Source organism: Glycine soja, chromosome 7 (genome assembly GCF_004193775.1).
Source record: "Glycine soja cultivar W05 chromosome 7, ASM419377v2, whole genome shotgun sequence".
Classification (NCBI taxonomy): Eukaryota; Viridiplantae; Streptophyta; class Magnoliopsida; order Fabales; family Fabaceae; genus Glycine; species Glycine soja.
The window spans coordinates 4,110,634-4,129,067 of record NC_041008.1 but is presented as its reverse complement, the minus strand read 5'-3'; the positions used below and the strand labels follow the sequence as shown (position 1 = coordinate 4,129,067).

Here is an 18,434-nt window from a genome sequence, read left to right as displayed (position 1 = left end):
ACACAGGAAAATAATTAAGTGGATCAATTAATTTAGGATTATTTAAGTTTAACTAAAAGTTTTGGAATCAACTATGAATACCCAGTTATGTTAAACACTTGAAAAAAAAAATTATTATTCATAATGATCTTATCTAGTTTGAACAGGATATCACATCGGAAAGGAATCATAATTGGTTGGCATTTTTAGTGTCGATTAATGGTGATTATTTTACAATTTTAATATGTGTATTTATGAAAGGGAGACTCAGTTTTTAATTATTTCCTTGATTAATATTTTTTTCAATTAATAATTCAAAGATAAACTTTAGGGCTAATTTTTCAGATATATTCTGGCTGATTCTAGTGCAGCTGATAGCTATAGTAGCTTTCAAAGCCCTAAAACTTAAGAAGATATATACAAGTACCAAAATTTCCAAAAGTAAATGTTTTAAAGCTACTAGTAGCTTTATATGTTGACGAATATTGGTAGTTTTAAAATTAAATGTGCATACCAAATAATAAAACAAAATCAGTACATTCACTTGATGGAGTTTATTGTCATTAAACATTATCAAAATTTTAACAACTAATCTAATTATTAACACTGAACTATAATTCATGTAATAACCTAAGGACAAAACACCATCATCATATTAATTACGTCAAGTGAAAAAGAAAAATCTTAAGAAAATCTTTGTTGGGTGGTTTTGAAAGAAGATGAATAATAAGGTGCAGGACCAGAGAGAGAGAGGGTGAAGATCATGGGAGTGTCCAGGATGGAAGTGAACCCGAAAAGTGACAGATCCTTTGGGTATAAGTTTTTGCTGGGGCTTTCCATGTTTCCCAAGATGATAAGTTAACAGATCAGATGCATGCACATTGATTTCGATTGAGGACCATGCAGTCTAAAAAAGGAGATAGAGAGGACCAGAGAGAGAAGAAAAGGGTGCCCAAGAAAACGAAAGAAGCCAGCATAACCAAACTATATAATTCAAATCATCTTTGCCAGTCACAAGTCACAAGTCAGAGTTAGATTTAGATTTGGATGTACACATCTCTCTTTTACTTACTTTTCAATATATATTAAATATTCGAATACATATATATAAATTTCATCAACATGTTTGTGTAAATTAAATTTTGCTAGCTGCATTAGAAACTTGTTTAGGTTAGGTCAGGTTTTTCTCTTGTTTTCTTGTATCAATGCTAGTTGTTAATATTAATTTTTTGTTAATATGAGAATTTAAATTTACGACTTGTTTCTTTATTCTTTCTTCTTAGACTTTTATCATTAAATTAATCTTATATCTCTTAAATTTTTCTTTTAATTTATACAAATATTGTTATGTTTCTTTTGATATAAATAATAAATATTTTTCATTGAAGACAAAATTGTATATGTAAGACTTGAACTCAAGATAATTAATTAACTAAATAATAAACTGGAATAATCTTGTGTCTCATGATACATCTGTTCACTGATTAAGTTTAATTTTCCTATGAACAAATATTGTTTTGTTTCTTTAGGTATGAATTGTGCAACAGTAGTAATATTATATAAGACAGATTCTTAAATTTGATATATTGATTGCACGAGATAAATACATATAGTCAACAATTGCTACTTTCTCAAAACGTAAGCTAAAGCTAGGTAGAAAGTTTCAAGTAACATTACATATATGAAGGTTTGGCTAGCTAGCTTCCACATGCCTTGTTCTATCCTTTTGTCTGTTTTCGGTTTATTGCACCAAATTTGAAAGGAACAAGAGAATGTAATGTGTACGAAGTTTCTTTAGTGGCACCCATGTTGTTACATTGGGATGTGGTCACTCTCGATTGCAGTGCATGTGTGGGTTATATATGTTGTCGTGATTTTGGTCTGAATGAAAATTAGTACTATTATAGAACAGGTGCATGTGAAAATTGTATCTCTCGTAAATGGCGTTTGCAGTTGGGTAATGCACTAATGCCTGATGAGACCACACAGCAATTAATATTGGAAGGAAAAACTGTACGGCAGAGAGAACAAATTATGCAAAAGCAAAATTTCGAACCCTCTCTCTCTCTCTCTCTCTCTATCTATCTATATATATATATATATATATATATATATATATATATATATATTCTACTACTACTTTTCAATTTCAATGTATTTATATTCGTCATGCATTCCAATCGAGAAATCTGATCCCAATATTCTTCTTCTCTTGGGATGGCACTGGAAGTGAGCATATCATGGATTGGTTAGTCTTTTAATTTGTGTAGTGGGAAAATCAATATTCAGCATGAGATTGAGACAAAATTAACTAAATGTAAAATGTGAATGGGGGTATTTGCTAATTACTACTAGTATTGACTGATAATAAATTAACAATAGAAACTCTTTTCTAAAAAAATGTTAAAAATACATTTGATGTTAGAGTTTAATCAGCGTGTGGTTAGTATAAAATTTTTTACATCATCAATCAATAAAAAAAATTACTTTTTATGTGACTTAAAATTAATTAACATATTTATTGTTAAAATCAATAAATTTATTCTGATTTGTAATTAAATGATTATAAAATTACTTTATACTAGCTAATGCATAATCTAATGTTTCTTAAAAACTTAAAGTTATGATGAAATATATTACAATTTGGATTTCAACTTAACTCAATTCTAAAACCTAACTAACTTATAAGATAAAAATTATTTAATATTTATAGATATTGTTTTAGTTATATTATTAATATATAATTAAATCACAACACATTTTCCTCATGATTAGCTAAGATTAGACATTTCAAGCATAAACTCATAGACCTAATAACAATTACTAAAATATGCTATGAAATTATATTATAATTTGAATTTATGTTTAATTCAATCCAAAAATTAGTTATTATAATAAGAGTTGTTCTCATTTATGTATAAACTATTTTCATCATAAGAGTCTTCAACAAAATATGTAATATCTTCTAATAAAGACTCTTCACGTTTGACTCTTCGTGTAATAACATTTGACGGTGAGACTAGTTGTGCAATGCAATGCATGGTTTGACTTGAAGTACGTCGTTTTGTATGAGGGGACCGAGTATGAATGACAACCACAATTTGGCAAAGAAATCGAATGCGAAACCATAATGCAATACTAATACAATGTACGATTACTCACGGGAAAGAAGAAAAAAGTAATTTGATTAAACTAAAAAATCAAAGGAGATTTGTATATTTGTGTTGCTTTTTCATTGTAGGAAAGCAATTAGCTGGAATATAATTGCAATTGTTCCTTTTGTCTTTTCTTTTTTGTCTTAAATACATTGGTCAAAGGAATATTGAGAATGATATTTTAACATCAAAATACCAACATCACTTCTATACTTGTTTTATTTCAGAATATATATATATATATAAATTTGTATTTTAATTTTATTAAGTTATAAAATGATTTTATAAAAAATTGTGTATAATTTATTTTGAATAGATTATGTAAAAAAATACCCAACATTGAAAAATCAAGGTAAGCGTTGCGCAACGCGCAAATAATTGAATTATATATCAATTAATCTAATTTTTTTATTAGTCATTCTGTGACTTCTTTTTATTAATTATTCAATGAAATTAGTGTTTAAATATAAGAGCCAACTGTATATTCTCATATTATTTTATCAATAAATCAGTTATGCGATACTTTCTTTTCAGTAACGTGACAAGATTAATTTAAGGATTTAGATTGCCTTCTAATAATTTAAAACCGATTGTATAATACGATATTTCTAAATTTTATATCTCATTTTTCCGGGGCCCAATAAGAATATCTTAATTTTTGTATCAATTCATACATCAAAGACAAAACCAGAATGAACAAACCCAAACATACTTCTGCGGATTTTGGATTGTGATAAAACTGAATTTCATTATCTTATACAGTAAAGTTTCCATTTTGCTACTAAAATGCATACCACCCAAAATTATATGCAATAATTTCATGAATCTTACATCAACAAAATTAACTGAACTACCCTAACAAACATTTGATATGCAACTATATTATGCATATACTAGAGCTGAATATAAATTTGGTTTTCAGACCTTGGGGCTTATGAAAGCAAACTTCAGAAAGAAGAATATAACAATATTTCAACATATTTATTGACATCATCTCATAAATACCTTTACTCCAAGGGTAAAAAATATATAGAATTTCATATTGCACAAAAGCAAGATCAAAGAAAGCATGAAGGTAACCACACCAACACGTTCCAGTCTTCATTAACATGTAAACTCGTTCAGATAAACCTTCATAAAAAAATGTTTTATCTAATCTTAACTCGACTCTTAATTTTAATCTTTGGTTCAATAGATTTAACTCTTTATTTTTTATAACTAGCTAGTATTCTCACATAACAAAGTGAGTTCAATCCAGGACACAAAATATGAACCTCATAATCAGAAATCTCACCAGAAAGCTTAGAAACAATTCCTTATTGCAAGTAAGATAATGGAACCTCTACTCGACATTCAAATAAGATAGAAAGAAAGCAGGACACCAAGTATATATATGTGAACATCAACATCAATACCATAGACGAGTTTCTCATTATTAATTGTTATTTTCTACATAGAAGTGTCAGATGAAGAATTAGGTTAAAATATTGTTCGCATGGAATAACTGAGAAATGCACAGACACTTACTCTAAGAAAATAATCTAGATATACACAAAAGAGAGAAAAAAATAAATTAAGGGTCTAACTATTCAAATAATCTATCATAAAGCTTGCATATAAATATCGACGAACATATATAGGATAATTAAATTAAGAACTAATCATGGAACATCGAAAGAGGAATAAAAGAGTTTTTGAGAAAATAGAGATTGGATTACCGAATTATATTCAACAACGCTCAAATCTCAATAGTCAATACCTAAATTCTAACATTTTTTTTTTCTGAAAATTTTCCTTTTCTGCTAATACATATACACAGAAGAAAACAAACCCAACTCTAGACAACTTTAAAGAATAATTAAGAATATAATAGAAAATCTTATTGGTGTTGTTCAAACTTATTCGTCACGGTTCTATCTTTCTTACTTTATTTATTATATTATCTAATTCTCTAATTTATGTTTATGTGCGTATTGGGTTTTTATCCCAAGTCCTACTATGAGATCTTCAGTCACGGATTCATGAAGAATGTAACGGTGAAAACAGAACTTGTTGTGGCCACAGGCTATTGCAGTGGTCACAGGCCAAGGTTTTAAATAGTGATCACTATCGTCCTATGACTTTGTCGCGTTGGTTGATATCACGACAAATTGTGGATAAATATGATCGATACAGTCCTAACTGCGGTCACATTGCTGTCACAGACAATTAAAAAACTTTGATGTTACGATCTAAATCACGATCATGACCGATATTTAAAACCCTGTCATAGGCTATAACAGGTCCAAGTAACTCTCCCGTGCCACTATAGTCCCCAATAAACTACCTTGGCTCGCATCATTTGATTTCTATGGTTACCTATGAAATTACACAAGTTCCTGCTTGACTAATATGTTCAAAATTATGTAGCCTTAGGAGCATAACTAAAACGGCCATGAGTTTCTCGTAACATACCATTCATGCATGATGCTTTTGAAAGTTAATGATTAGTAAAATGTGGATTAAGTTCTAACAAGAACATGGTTCAATTCAAGTAAAAAAAGGAGATTTATAGGAAATGGACATAAATATAATGGGATGAATCATCTTCTTGTATGGATGCATTGACATAATCAGTTATTTTCCTTGAGTTGAAGAACCATTGCAGGCTCAGTTACTTTTCTCCAGACGTAGTAGTCATATAACATATAGCAAGCACAAATAGAAGCTTGTCCAGTTGCCATGTTTGTGACAAGTGAAAAAAACAGAGATTGTTTTTTGTTTATGAGAGGGGATATAAGGAGCCTTGGAACCATAGTTGTTATGCTGTTATTCTCTCTATAATTTTTTAGTATTCTTTCTTCTCTTACTCATGCAAGCATTAAATTGTGTGTGTGCACATCTTGTTACCTGTTAACATTTCTTCCAATTGAAGTAGTGCCAATAACAATCTCCAGAGCTTCACGGATTGATCAAAATTATGAATACAGAGCATATTGAAAATTAAATTTGACAAATAATAAATTATTCTATTAAAATGTATTACTCCATTACAATAACAGATGGGGTGGTGGCGCAGTTGGCTAGCGCGTAGGTCTCATAGCTATGTTGAGTGATCCTGAGGTCGAGAGTTCGAGCCTCTCTCACCCCATGACCAGTTTTTGTCCTTGTGTGGAAAATATTGTCAATTTGTTAATTTTGTCTGTTTTCATTTTTCCCAGATGTTCAAATTTTTCAACGTAATCCAAGTTATCTAACAACATTCTTCATATTAAGGAACTTCTTAATTTTTTAATAATTTATTTAAAAATTATATTTAAAATAATTTTTAATTAGTAATAGTACACTTTTTTAGTTTTTTTTAAACTAATACTAATGAAAATTAAACTCTTCATAAATACCTTTACGGAACTTTTATCAAAAGTCGACTAAACAAATTATTTTATATTTTACAGGCATATTTTTTAGGGGTGTATATTATTTAATCGAAACTTACTATTAAAAGTTATTTTAGTGAAAATATCTTATGCACGTGTAAAAAATAAAATGTAAATCTCATTTTCTTAATGGCGAAACTTGTCAATGTAAAATTTTATCACATTAAAATAATGTTACATTAATCACTTCACTCTAGTTAAACATTGTATTCAAGTTAATTTATTTTGTATTTAAAATAACTTAAACATAAAATAAAAAAATAAAAATCAACTTAGATAAGCCAACAAAATTAAAGCTAAACCAGCACATGCATCAAATCACTCTTCAAAGAAGAAATCTGAGAGCTCAAACAGGCAAACAAGTTATTGATATTATGAGACAATTCAAAGTAATCTAACTTTGGTACGTAATAGATAATTGTCTGTGCTTGCTTAAACGTTAGGTTGAACATGCAGATACTCTCATGTATCTTTTGTGAGAAATAAAAATTCAGAACTTTTTATTCAACGCCCATTTAAGGATTTTTCAACGGTAAACCAAACATGCATATAGTAATTAGGAATTAGTAAATAACAAAGAAGCAAGCTGTTGTGTTGGAAGAGCTTGGAATGAACCTCAATCAGAGCTAACGTAGACAACTAGACATATCCAGTAATCTAGATAGGCCAACCTATTTCTCTCAATAAAACTCTCAAGAAATAGCAAAGATATTAGCCACATTGAAGGAAGTCTACACTAATAGAATATTCCATATTTTCTTTGTTTGAAGTTCAGGTTTTATAAAACACAAGTCAAGAAATGTACATAATACAAACTGCGTGCAGAAATTTCAAGAGTATGCAACAAATTACAAACTGCGTGCAGAAATTTCATTATGATAAGAAAGATGCAGTATGCTTGCATCATTGAGAGAGCCCTTTGAGCTTCACCTTTTGCACCACGTCATGGTGAAATTCAAAACCATGCAAAGACCAAGCAAAACTCCATGTGAAGAAAAACTATGATCTTTTCACCAAGGGAGTCTCCAAGTGAATGAAACAACCCTTTCCAATGACACCAGATGATATAGATTGCTCTTGGTTTCCAATTTCTTTCATGAAATGGTACCCTGAGCTTTCCTCTGCTCTTTGTTTAACTAAGGTTCATCAATGGCATGCTAAAATTAAAATTTGCCACAAATGAAACATGTTTCACATAAAAAAGACAGGCTTCTCCATGTCTATCTGTCGTGTAGCAGCTTGGCTTGAACCATTTCTATGTCCTTGAGAGCCATCATCTCTCAGTGACATAAAGTTGATTGACTTTGGGTGATATTTACTTTTGCATCTTCTTGAAGGTGGAGATATAGCCCTCGAAGGTGAAAGAGGGCTAACACTCTGGATAAGGAACCTAGGATGGAGTGAACTACCAAATGTGTCAACTCACAAGAAATTATCATCAAAGGTACTATCCTATTTCTCTAGGTTAACTTCAATTCTAGATGACACTGAAGGAGGGTGAGCATAAACAGCATCATGTGATGATTTCACCATTGACATTACCTAGTTTTCCCTTGAACCATTATGTTCATTACACACTGATGAACTAGTGCCTAGAAAACTGCCACATGCTGTAACAATTTCAACAGAAAATTAATAGATATAGTTATCTAGAGGAATTTGGTTAGCAGACACCCTGATTCTCAATTACTTTCTTTTTGTCTCTTTTTGATAATTTATAGTCAGAAATTATTAAGGGACTAGAAACATATTTATAATATTCAATCTTCATTAGGCTTAAAACTGTTCCACAACATCCTTAGGCCCAATAAAGGTCCAATACTCAATCCGGCCCAATAGGAGCCCCACACACTCCCACTCGGCATCATATATTCTGGCTCTTTTACCTCAATGAGCCAAGATGCACCTCTAGGGGGGCCTAAGTGGGATTAACCCAACCTATGATCTTCTCTCTCCTCAGGAATGTAATTTACTTCATGCTCCATGACAGTGTATGTCTCCTGTCCATGGGGCAGTTGATGTTCTGACAACCATCCCATCACTTCTCCTACCTAATCATTCCTACTTCTCTCATATATATACACAGGAAGTAGGCACCCCCCAGCTATGTAACTTTCACTAGATAATGTTATTCTATTGCTCCCAACACTCACTTGGGTGTAGGAGTGCTTGCAAGTGGCCATTGCCACGCATCTGGTTCCAACCACCTCCACCATCATCAAGCTGAAGGAGAATTGTTAGACATTCCAAGTTTGTGCAGAACAATAACCAATATTGAGCTTTACATTTTATGAATATCTCACTTGAGAAAAAACTGTAAACAGTTTTATAAGTAATGAGAAAACCAGGATAATTGGATGGTAGATTCATGAGCTTTCTTCCATGGGTATTGTACCCACAGCTACAGCCACACCATTCACAAACATGCACTCACAAGCTCAAAGGAATATGCTTATGAGTTATGAGACATTTTGTTTATAAGCAGTGTCCGTACACATATTTTTCTCAGTTTCACCCCTCTAAAGTGAGCTTAGTTTGAGTGGCCAGTTTGTCCAAAAATGCCTTGACACTTTTGACTCAAAACTCTCACATTTATATCCCCTTTAACTTTTAAACCTATCAATATGGTTTCTAACTATCAATGTGGGACCTATTCTCCAACAATGTACTTTATCCTCTAAAAATGCACCCCCTCACTTTGGAGGAGTAATCTTTACGTGTGCAGACAGTGGTTAACACTGTTTCTCTGCTTTCATCATATGACTTGTTCAAAGCAGGTATTGTTTCATTCCCATTAAATGCATCCTGGCCAACTAAAATTTCATTCAAGAACTTATCAATATATATTATCAAGATGGTCTTCGTCTTCAATGGTTTCCAATGTAGTATGCACAATTATGTTTTCCTCCCCAAAATAAGCATTGGAAATCAAGGAACCATGGGAGATGGTTCCTGTTCTACGACAATTGAAGACTGTTGCAGTGAGGGCAAGTCATATTCCTCTGTCTGAGGAGGTGTTGGAAAGATTGATTCCAGATTCACTTCTGGCAAAGAATACACCTAAACAAATGTGAACTAAGTGTCAGTTCTTAGTTTATTTTATGCTAAAATAAACTTTTTTTCCTTTATGTTTTTAATTATATTTAATTTGGAATCTTATTTTTTAAAAAGTTGAATTTAGTCCTTTATATTTTTTAAATGAGTTAAAATGATCATTCTAAAACAATGCTATTTTTCTTATACTAATTTGAAGCATAAAACTTGTCTTATTAAATTCATGTATAGAAGCCAAATGATGGTCAAACTAAAAAGAGCTATAAACATAGTGAGAAGTGAAGCAGGATTGAGTTTCGAAATACATTCGAATGGCTTTCCCTTCTCATTCATGTCAAAGTAGATAAGAAGTGCGTGTATGCATGCCTTGTTAGAGTTGTATGTTGAAAATGTTTAGATTTTCTATATTCTGGTTAGGCATTTCTTATTACAACTCAAATCTTTATAAAATTTTCTCCACTTGCACGAAAAAAATGGTCAGGGCTCATTAATATTGGTCATAGAAAATCTGCTCAAACTTGATTCCATATACAAAATACAAAATGGGATCCTTAAGAAAGGGATTCTTTTATGGCTTTTGCACATATATGCATAGAAGTTCAATATTTCTCATAAGGCCTTATGGTCCAGAATAATAAGACATCCTTGCTGCAGATAAACAATGGTCAACTGAGCATTATTAAGATGAAATAAGCTGTTTCATCAATCCTTTATTCAGTTAATAGGGGGAGATAACTCTATTTTTCATCTTAAAACTAGGCTTCTTGCTCACACTCCAAAAACTAAAAATATATTATTGAATACTAAAATCACACAAAATACATCGATACAAAATACACTTGTTGTCCTAGAGACAAAAGTCTCCTACACCGAGTATTCTTTGTCCATAAACTGCAAACAACTACACACACTTCCTAATAACTTCTATCATGCAGTTTTTAATACTTTGTAATAGATTTACTATTAGATTATATACTCCTAAATCTCAATACATAAACTGGCCATAGTTATTTTTTATGCATAAACTGTCATTATGCAATTTCTAATACAGAATTGTTTTCTAATAAATTTGCTATTATAGAACTATTTATATTTTATAACATATACTCCTAAATAGCTGCCAGTAATCCATTAATGGAACTAACTTAGATTTTAGTTCCCATCATACGAAGTTGTCTAGTCTTCAATAATATTAATTTTCCCAACTCCATGGAGTGAAAGGAGAACTAGAAATATCAATATAATTGATCTCCAAAGGTTTATCTATTGTCGAGTCACAAGATGATGTCTCCGCTCCCCAGAAATTATCTTGAAACATACTCTCGTTTTTCTCTTGGTTTGCTTCAAGGTTAGAAGATGGAAAACATATGTCACCATAAACAGTATCATGTGATGATTTAAACCTTTTTGATGAATAGTATTCATCTGAATTAGGATATTCAGTAAATGCTGTTGAAATATCTACAATATTGTCATCCTGTAATGATTTCAGAAAAAAGTAAGTAGATGAATTCAATTATTGAAGTGCTCAAAATAAAAAAAACAAATATCAGAAACCCAAGTCCTAGGGTGTATGTCGGGGAAGAGATGCAAGGAAAGGTAAGAATGGGTACAGAAATAGATTGCTTTATCTCCATTGTCTTCCCTTTCCCAACCTTTCCCTTAATCCAAGCATGCTCTAAAGTATCAGCCATGAATCATTCATGAATCACAAGAAAACATCGAACCCAACTCAAACTAAACAAGTGTCTTTTCAGAATCTATAGGAGAAAATCACTAAACATTGCAAAATGAGGCAAAATTCACATCACCACAAATCACACTGCAATTTTAACCTATAGATCCAATGCCACTTCAGAAACAAATAGAGATACTCTCCCCAGTATAATTTGGACAATAAATCTTTACCAGTTTAGAGATGACTTCAGCATCTGTATCACTGCTTTCTAAGTATACCCTTCTCAATGACTCTGATTGGGTGGAGCTATGGACAAAATTATGCTTATTTTCTTCATTGATAACTATACTTTCACCGGCTAAGATTGAATTCAGGAATTCATCTTCCTTTGTAGTTTCAAATGGAGTCTGCATAACATTGTCTTCATTTCTAAAATAGGCATTGTTAAATGCATAGTTTGGAAAGGATGCTCCTTCCTGCTCAATACTAGTCGGAGACTGTTGTATTGGAGAGAAGCAATTCTCTGCCCAAGGGGTTGCCTGAAAGATTGTTTCCATTCCGGTAAAAGTACCTTCCTGAAAAAAAAAATATATGTATATATATATATATATATATATATATATAGATAGATAGATAGATATAGATATAGATATATATATGGAACAAGTATCAGTTCTCAGCATGTTTCACATGGCAGAGTGTAAATATGTCCATGAAGGATGCTTCAGCTTACAGATGGAATTCCTTCTGCTGTTGCCTGATTTTCATAGTCAGAAACCATGCTTCTACTGGGCTCCCCTTCATCGCAGATCAGTGCATCAGTTCCACCTTCAGTTGCTTTCCCAGGTTTCTTGATCAAGCAACATAAAACAAAAGTCCTCTGCGAAATTTGGTGTATAATCAGCATTTATTTGATGCAATTCACACAAATAAAAAAACCAGGAAAAATCAGACTAATGTATACATAAGAAATTGAAAGTCTTTGATGAACACCGATGATGAATTTTGAGAGTGCCTAGACAAAAGATTTAATTAAACACTAATCCAATAAATCACATGAGAGATTATCCATATGCTTTGTCGAGAAGCTCAATGGAATAAACTAAAAAAAGCTTGTTTTGATAAGCTTCCATGTAAAACTCATTGAAATAAGCTTTAAAAGAGATTATAGGAAGGTCATCAGTCACATTTATAAGCTAAAATATTTCATATCTAGTGAGATGGCCTTTTTGATGAGTGTAAGAAAAATAAACATTGTCCATAAGATCTTATTGTAAATAACTACGATTAAAACATACAAGGCATGATATTTTCAAAAAAATCACTTAACTATTTTAAAGTAACCACATGACATTAAATCTTTAGAAATTATAATCCAAGTATGAATGTATCTCTAGATTAACTCCTCTCATTCTTATATAAAAACATTCCTCTATCAAAGCCTAAGATGTACATACTATACTAGTACTACATAAATGGCCCTCTAAATATCAAAGCCTACAAAGTACATACATATTACATACTTAATTTAGTAGAAAGATTATTTTCGAGCAGTGTTAAAATTTCTTGAATAAAACCCATACCAACCTGGCTTTCATGAAAGGTAACAGCATGATATTCGTGAATAACCCAGTTGGACTTGACACCACAGGAAACACGGCCTTGATAGTAAACAAGAGTCTTCTTAGTCCCAATGACGGTGTTAGTGTCCCCTGTCCTAATGTCACGGTCTTTCCCAGTGGCTTTCCAGAAGCCACACTTGGTTGTCCTGTTAAACCTTTTACTTCTTGAATACTTGAAATCAACAGGGCTGAAGAAAAACCAATATGGGTCACCAAATCGTATAGCTGATGATGATTTTGCTAACATCACTATTTTGAGCACAAGGAAAGAATCAAACAACAGTGGAAGTAAAGATAAGAGAAAGAAAAAGGACAAAGGGGTGTTTAGATTACCTGGTACATCCCAAGGTTCCACATCGCAAAGATCAATGACAGGGATGACGTGGGCACGGGGATCATTGCCGAGCAACATGTGTTTGAGGTAAAAGTCCACAAGTTCTTCTTCTGTTGGACGAAAACCGAGTCCTACAATATCATCATCCATTGGTTTTGCCGAAGCACTAAACTCAGTGACTTTGTAGTTTTGTGACAAAGAATGAAAGAAGGGAAGGGGAGATGCAGAAGTAGCAACTAAGAAAGGAGAAAGTGCGTGTTTTCAGTGTTTGTGTTCGTCTTGTGGATTCGCTCTTCTTATTTATATTGCCAAAGACATTGACTCCTTAGCTAACAAGGTATCGTTGGAAAAATAAAATATATAGGAATTCTTCCTGTTCTGTTCTGCATAACCGTGCGTGTTTTGTTTTTATAAAACGCACATTAAATATATTTTTAGTGTTCTAATAATGAAAAAAGATATTATTTAAAATATCAAAAAAAAAAGTAAAATAAACATAGTTTGTAATGATTGAAAAAAATTTACAAAGATAAAATGTAAAAAAATTAAATTGTAAAAATTAAAAGATATTAAAAAAAAACTGAATACACATTCTACGATGAGACTATTGATACCATAAAATAATTGGTTATAAGTTATTATAATTTAAATTTTAGTTATAAATAAATTAGTTGATAATTTAATTTTTTTTATTCCCTTAATATATATATATATATATTGTACACTCAAATTTAAATGAATATAATCCTAATAATTTGATCTGCTTACAATATTATTAGTTACTAGTTCAAGACGGTCAACTATCCATAATTTCAACTAAGATGACATGCATTTATATTTTTCAATTTAAAAAATTAAATTAGTAACATTTCATTGCTAGGGATAGTAATAATCATGTACTACCTACTAGTATTAATTTCTCCTCAAATTGACACTCAGTATAAATTTTACTCGCAAAAAAGTATGAAATTATAAAAGTTAGTCTTTAAATGTGTCCTTTCATGTATGACTAATAATTAAGTATAACAAAATTGTATAATTATTATTTCCTGTGCATGTTTAATATTACTCCAATATCGTGATCACTGTCGTGTTCGAGCCGATTGATAAATATAGTTGTTAAGCATTTTTAGTTTTTTCATTAAAGATATTTGTAAATATATATGTCAAACTATGACGAAATTGGAATAGAATTTCCATTTTAATGTACTTATTGCTGTACTTATCTCATAATTACATTATTTGTATTAAGAATATTTTTTTTTACTGAATTAAGAATACTGCTGTTCATATAACAAATTGCACAATAATTAACTTTTATGATAATGAGAAAAGAGAAAAGTATGGAACGGGATGAGTGATATAATGAAAAGAAATTAATATATATATATTATTGTATAAATTACTATGTAAATAATTCAACTCTTACTGATGTTAGCATTTTATTTTTACCAGAGTGCAATACTTGACTTGTTTTACGAACTATTTCTAGAGTAGGCAGTACTTTGGTTACGTGGTTAATTAATCTGATTGTAGATTAAATATATATTGAGAGGCAGTACTTTGGTTTGTGGTTTATTATTTTAGCCTTGTTCCCCAAGTTTCTTCCTTGGCCCACCATTTCAATTTCTTGTTCTTTCCATCGACAAAAATAGTATTGTTTAGTCAATTTCTCTGCATCTTTTGCTCTCTTTTGGTGGTTTGTTATGCTCGCCACTACTAAGCACTTGATTACAAATTTTGATATCCTTTTCAAGATTATTATAGTACACTCATGCAAACTTTCAAGTACTAACTGATTCTAGCACTAATGAACTCAGCAGTTTCATGTTAGCTACTCCACCTTTTGGGCCGTGAGAATTGGTGAAAGCTAAGTTAAAAATAAATAAATGCAAAAACTTGTCTCGATCTGACGAATAATGTGGGAGACAATTTGGTCCTTAACAAATAAATTAATTAATTAACCATTAAGCAAGGGACACATTAGTTTTTTTTTTATTCATTTGAATTACCATTTTCAAGAAGTTAAATTACTGATGATTTTGTCTGGAATTAAATTGATATAGGATTCACTTTCTTAGGGCTAATTATGTATTAAAAATGAAATAAAATTATCTAAAAATCCTGGTATCTCATTTTTATAATCTTGAAAATCTAAATAATTAATTTTATTTTTCATCTTCAAAAGACCAATTTGGACCTTCACTCTAAAAATAAAGAGAAGGAATAAATGAGGAAAATAATAGACGCGTTAAAATAAAGAGAAAAGAGGTATGTTTTGATTTGATTTAAGAATTTTTTTACTTTTATTTTCCTTAATAAAGTGAAGGTAAAATATTTTTTTTTGTATTTTTATATAAATAAAAGTTGAAATTAAAAAACTATGACTGAGTATATATTAGTTTACGTAGTACGCGCAATGCATGAGCATGACGCAATACGTAATTCGTCATCTTTGGAATTTTTAAGCTGCTCCATCACCAGTTTACCCTTTGACAATTGTTGATTTATCTTGATTTAAGCTGATGGCATAGCAGGTGCAAAGAGAATATATATATATATATATATATATATATATATATATATATATATATATATAATAATTCTAGGTTAAATATGTTTGAAATTGTTGTAAAATTTGAAAAGCTTTAATTTTATCTTTATGAATTTTTTGAATTAATTTGATTTTTCCAAAAATAAAACATATTTTTATTGATTTTTAATGATAATTTCATTAAATAGATTCTTAACATGATTAATAAACTTAATTATTTTTTCTATTTATCCTTTCAAACATACTTAGAAGATACTAAAATTTAGTGTTGTTTCATCTTTTTCTTAATTTACCATAAAGTGTGAGAAATTATCGAGGAAGTAACAAAAAATTATAATTTTTGAAAGTTTTTAGCTGTCAATTTTTTTTTTAATTTATTTTAGAGAATTTTAATCGACATAAATTATTTAATTTATTTGTAATTCAATTACGCTTATAAGTCTATAAGTCTAGTCAGCTTAATGTCTAATGGAATTATTACTGAAAACTAATAAAAATATGTTTTATTTTTAAAAGAATCAAATTAATATAAAAAATTTATAAAAACAAAATTCATATTTTTCAATTTTTATTAGAAAAAACCCAAAACATACTTTACTCTAAATTCTATTGGGACACGCTTTTGCTTTACACACCATTGGTCTCTGTAGCGTGAACAAGGTAAGACACCAACCTTTGTAATTGATGATATAAAAGTAAGGTTAATTAAAATAAGAAAAAGGATCACATTAAAAACTCTTCATCATTTAAAAAAAAAAATTGAAGAGCCCTGTGCAGTAAAACACATTCACTCATGTGGACACTCATACACACAGAAAGATAGCAAATTAAAATTTCATAATTTGTCACTGTATCGAGTGATACTGCAAATCCAACTGTTGTTATTTAGGGATATGTGAGTGTTTATAGACTTAAGACAAGTTGTTCCTATCGCAAATGGATTAGGTATTAATCCTTTTGCTAAAGGGTCTTTTATTGTGTCGAAAGATTGTTTATTTGTTATTGATTCAGGTGTATGAGTATGTTGCAAAGTGTAAGGTACATGTAAAAGACATTCTGACCCTCAAGTGAAGGCTTGACTCAGAGCTATTAATGATATATAATGAGTAGGCGAGAATAAATTAGTCCTTTATCCCATTTTTATACTAAACTTGTTAGGCCTGTGGACATACCACATCATGATTCTTAATTATTCTCATTGTTCATACATGCTGAAAGTCGATATGTACTATTCGACATATATAAATACGTAACTGAAAGATGTGTTTAATTTGAATGTGTCAAATATCCAGTCGGTCTAACCAGATACTTTATCCGGTACACAAGTTAATATCTAAACTTGGTCTAATGCAATTATTTATGATCAATAAAAGTAATGTGTTAAAAAGAATAATTAAGTTAAAAATGTATTATTAGCCCTCTTCTTATTACGAAAAAATATGCACAAAATTTAACGTGAAATGTTAACAATTTGAAAACTACCTATTGATTAAAAAATAAAATGTAATGTGAGATTTTATGCAAGTTTACTGTGAACTTTCCAAAAAGCAATTCTAACAGTTATCATTTCTGAAGTTGGTAATACGAATTTGTGAAACAGTAAGACTTGCTCCCCAAGTTTACCATTTCAACTTTTCAAGTTGTGAACTACTCATTGTCCTTTCCATGTTCTTGTAACAGAACTTCGAATCTTTTGAGTCAATTTTCTTCATTGACCCCACCATTTCAAAGTCATTGTATTTATCCTTAAGGTGATTTTTATAACGGTGATATGTTGTGCTCCCCACCAACTTTTGTCCCCTAAAAATTGGAAATTCGTTCTGTCAAAGGATAAACAGTTCTATGAGTACAAGATCAGAATTTCTAGCTATTAAAATACTACTAGATGATGTTTTTTTTTATGTGGAACTCTAAAATTCATTATGACGACATCATCATTATTATTATTATAATTATTATTATTATTGATTTTCTAATCAACAATTATGAGTATACTTTATTTTCTAAAGTATATCTCTCAGTTTAGAGGAGCAACATCCATTACGAGAATCCATCAACAAAAAAAATGAAGAAAATTGAGGCAATAACGATAACATGTCTTTAATGTTATAAATTGATTTCACTCTTCTTCAAGTATGTTTGGATTGATGGTGAAAGATCCAGAATTACAGTGATACCATGAAAACTAGAAACAACTCTTATTTTTCCTCCAACTTGGAAAATATGAATTGATTTTGGCAAAAGTGAAGCGAAACCAAACATGATCATATCTTAATTGCTTTTACCTTCTAGCTAGTGGAAAAGGAGCAGTACTGTTACATTAGTGGCTTTCCTTTCTCCTTCATATCAAAGATGATAAGTGGTGTGTGTTTGCATGCTATTAAAGTCACATATGTTGAAAGGAAATATTAACCTTAATATTTAGATTTCTACATCATGGTTAAACATTTCATGTTACAGCTCAAATCTGTATAAAGTATTCTCCCCTTGACTGAAAAAATTGGCCAGGGATTGTTAATTTCATTCACAAAATCTGCTCAAAGATGATTCCATAAACTAATAGTGGTCACAAGTTTACATTAAGATCAATTTCACAGCTCATGCACACGTTCTAATGTAAAATTCATGGCTGAAATGAATTT

General features: G+C 30.5%; 1 protein-coding gene and 1 non-coding gene across 3 annotated transcripts; one reads left to right on the top strand and one right to left on the bottom strand.

Moving 5' to 3' along the window:
• Window positions 1–6,177: 6,177 nt before the first annotated feature.
• On the top strand, window positions 6,178–6,264 carry TRNAM-CAU. The gene is given in 2 exon segments: window positions 6,178–6,215; window positions 6,229–6,264. It is a non-coding gene; the product is annotated as a tRNA-Met (tRNA).
• Window positions 6,265–10,365: 4,101 nt separating this feature from the next.
• On the bottom strand, window positions 10,366–13,539 carry LOC114418244 (NAC domain-containing protein 22-like). 2 transcript variants are annotated; one of them, XM_028383491.1, is made up of 5 exons: window positions 13,238–13,539; window positions 12,870–13,153; window positions 12,016–12,162; window positions 11,513–11,821; window positions 10,366–11,081 (listed from the first exon to the last, which is right to left on the bottom strand). In XM_028383491.1, the coding sequence occupies exons 1-5, from the start codon at window positions 13,386–13,388 to the stop codon at window positions 10,797–10,799; spliced, it is 1,176 nt and encodes a 391-aa protein (XP_028239292.1). In that variant the 5' UTR covers window positions 13,389–13,539; the 3' UTR covers window positions 10,366–10,796. The 2 variants fall into 2 exon arrangements, with proteins under 2 accessions (XP_028239292.1, XP_028239291.1); XM_028383490.1 differs by having other exon boundaries at window positions 11,513–11,857; window positions 13,238–13,538.
• Window positions 13,540–18,434: the final 4,895 nt, after the last annotated feature.

Excerpts from the sequence above, each read along its gene's own strand:
- LOC114418244 (XM_028383490.1), bottom strand. The coding sequence starts at position 13,388 with ATGGATGATGATATTGTAGGACTCGGTTTTCGTCCAACAGAAGAAGAA. Across the intron at positions 12,163-12,869 it reads TTACCTTTCATGAAAGCCAG|AGGACTTTTGTTTTATGTTG; the intron begins GTTGGTATGGGT and ends CAAATTTCGCAG. Across the intron at positions 11,858-12,015 it reads CAGCAGAAGGAATTCCATCT|GAAGGTACTTTTACCGGAAT; the intron begins GTAAGCTGAAGC and ends TTTTTTTTTCAG.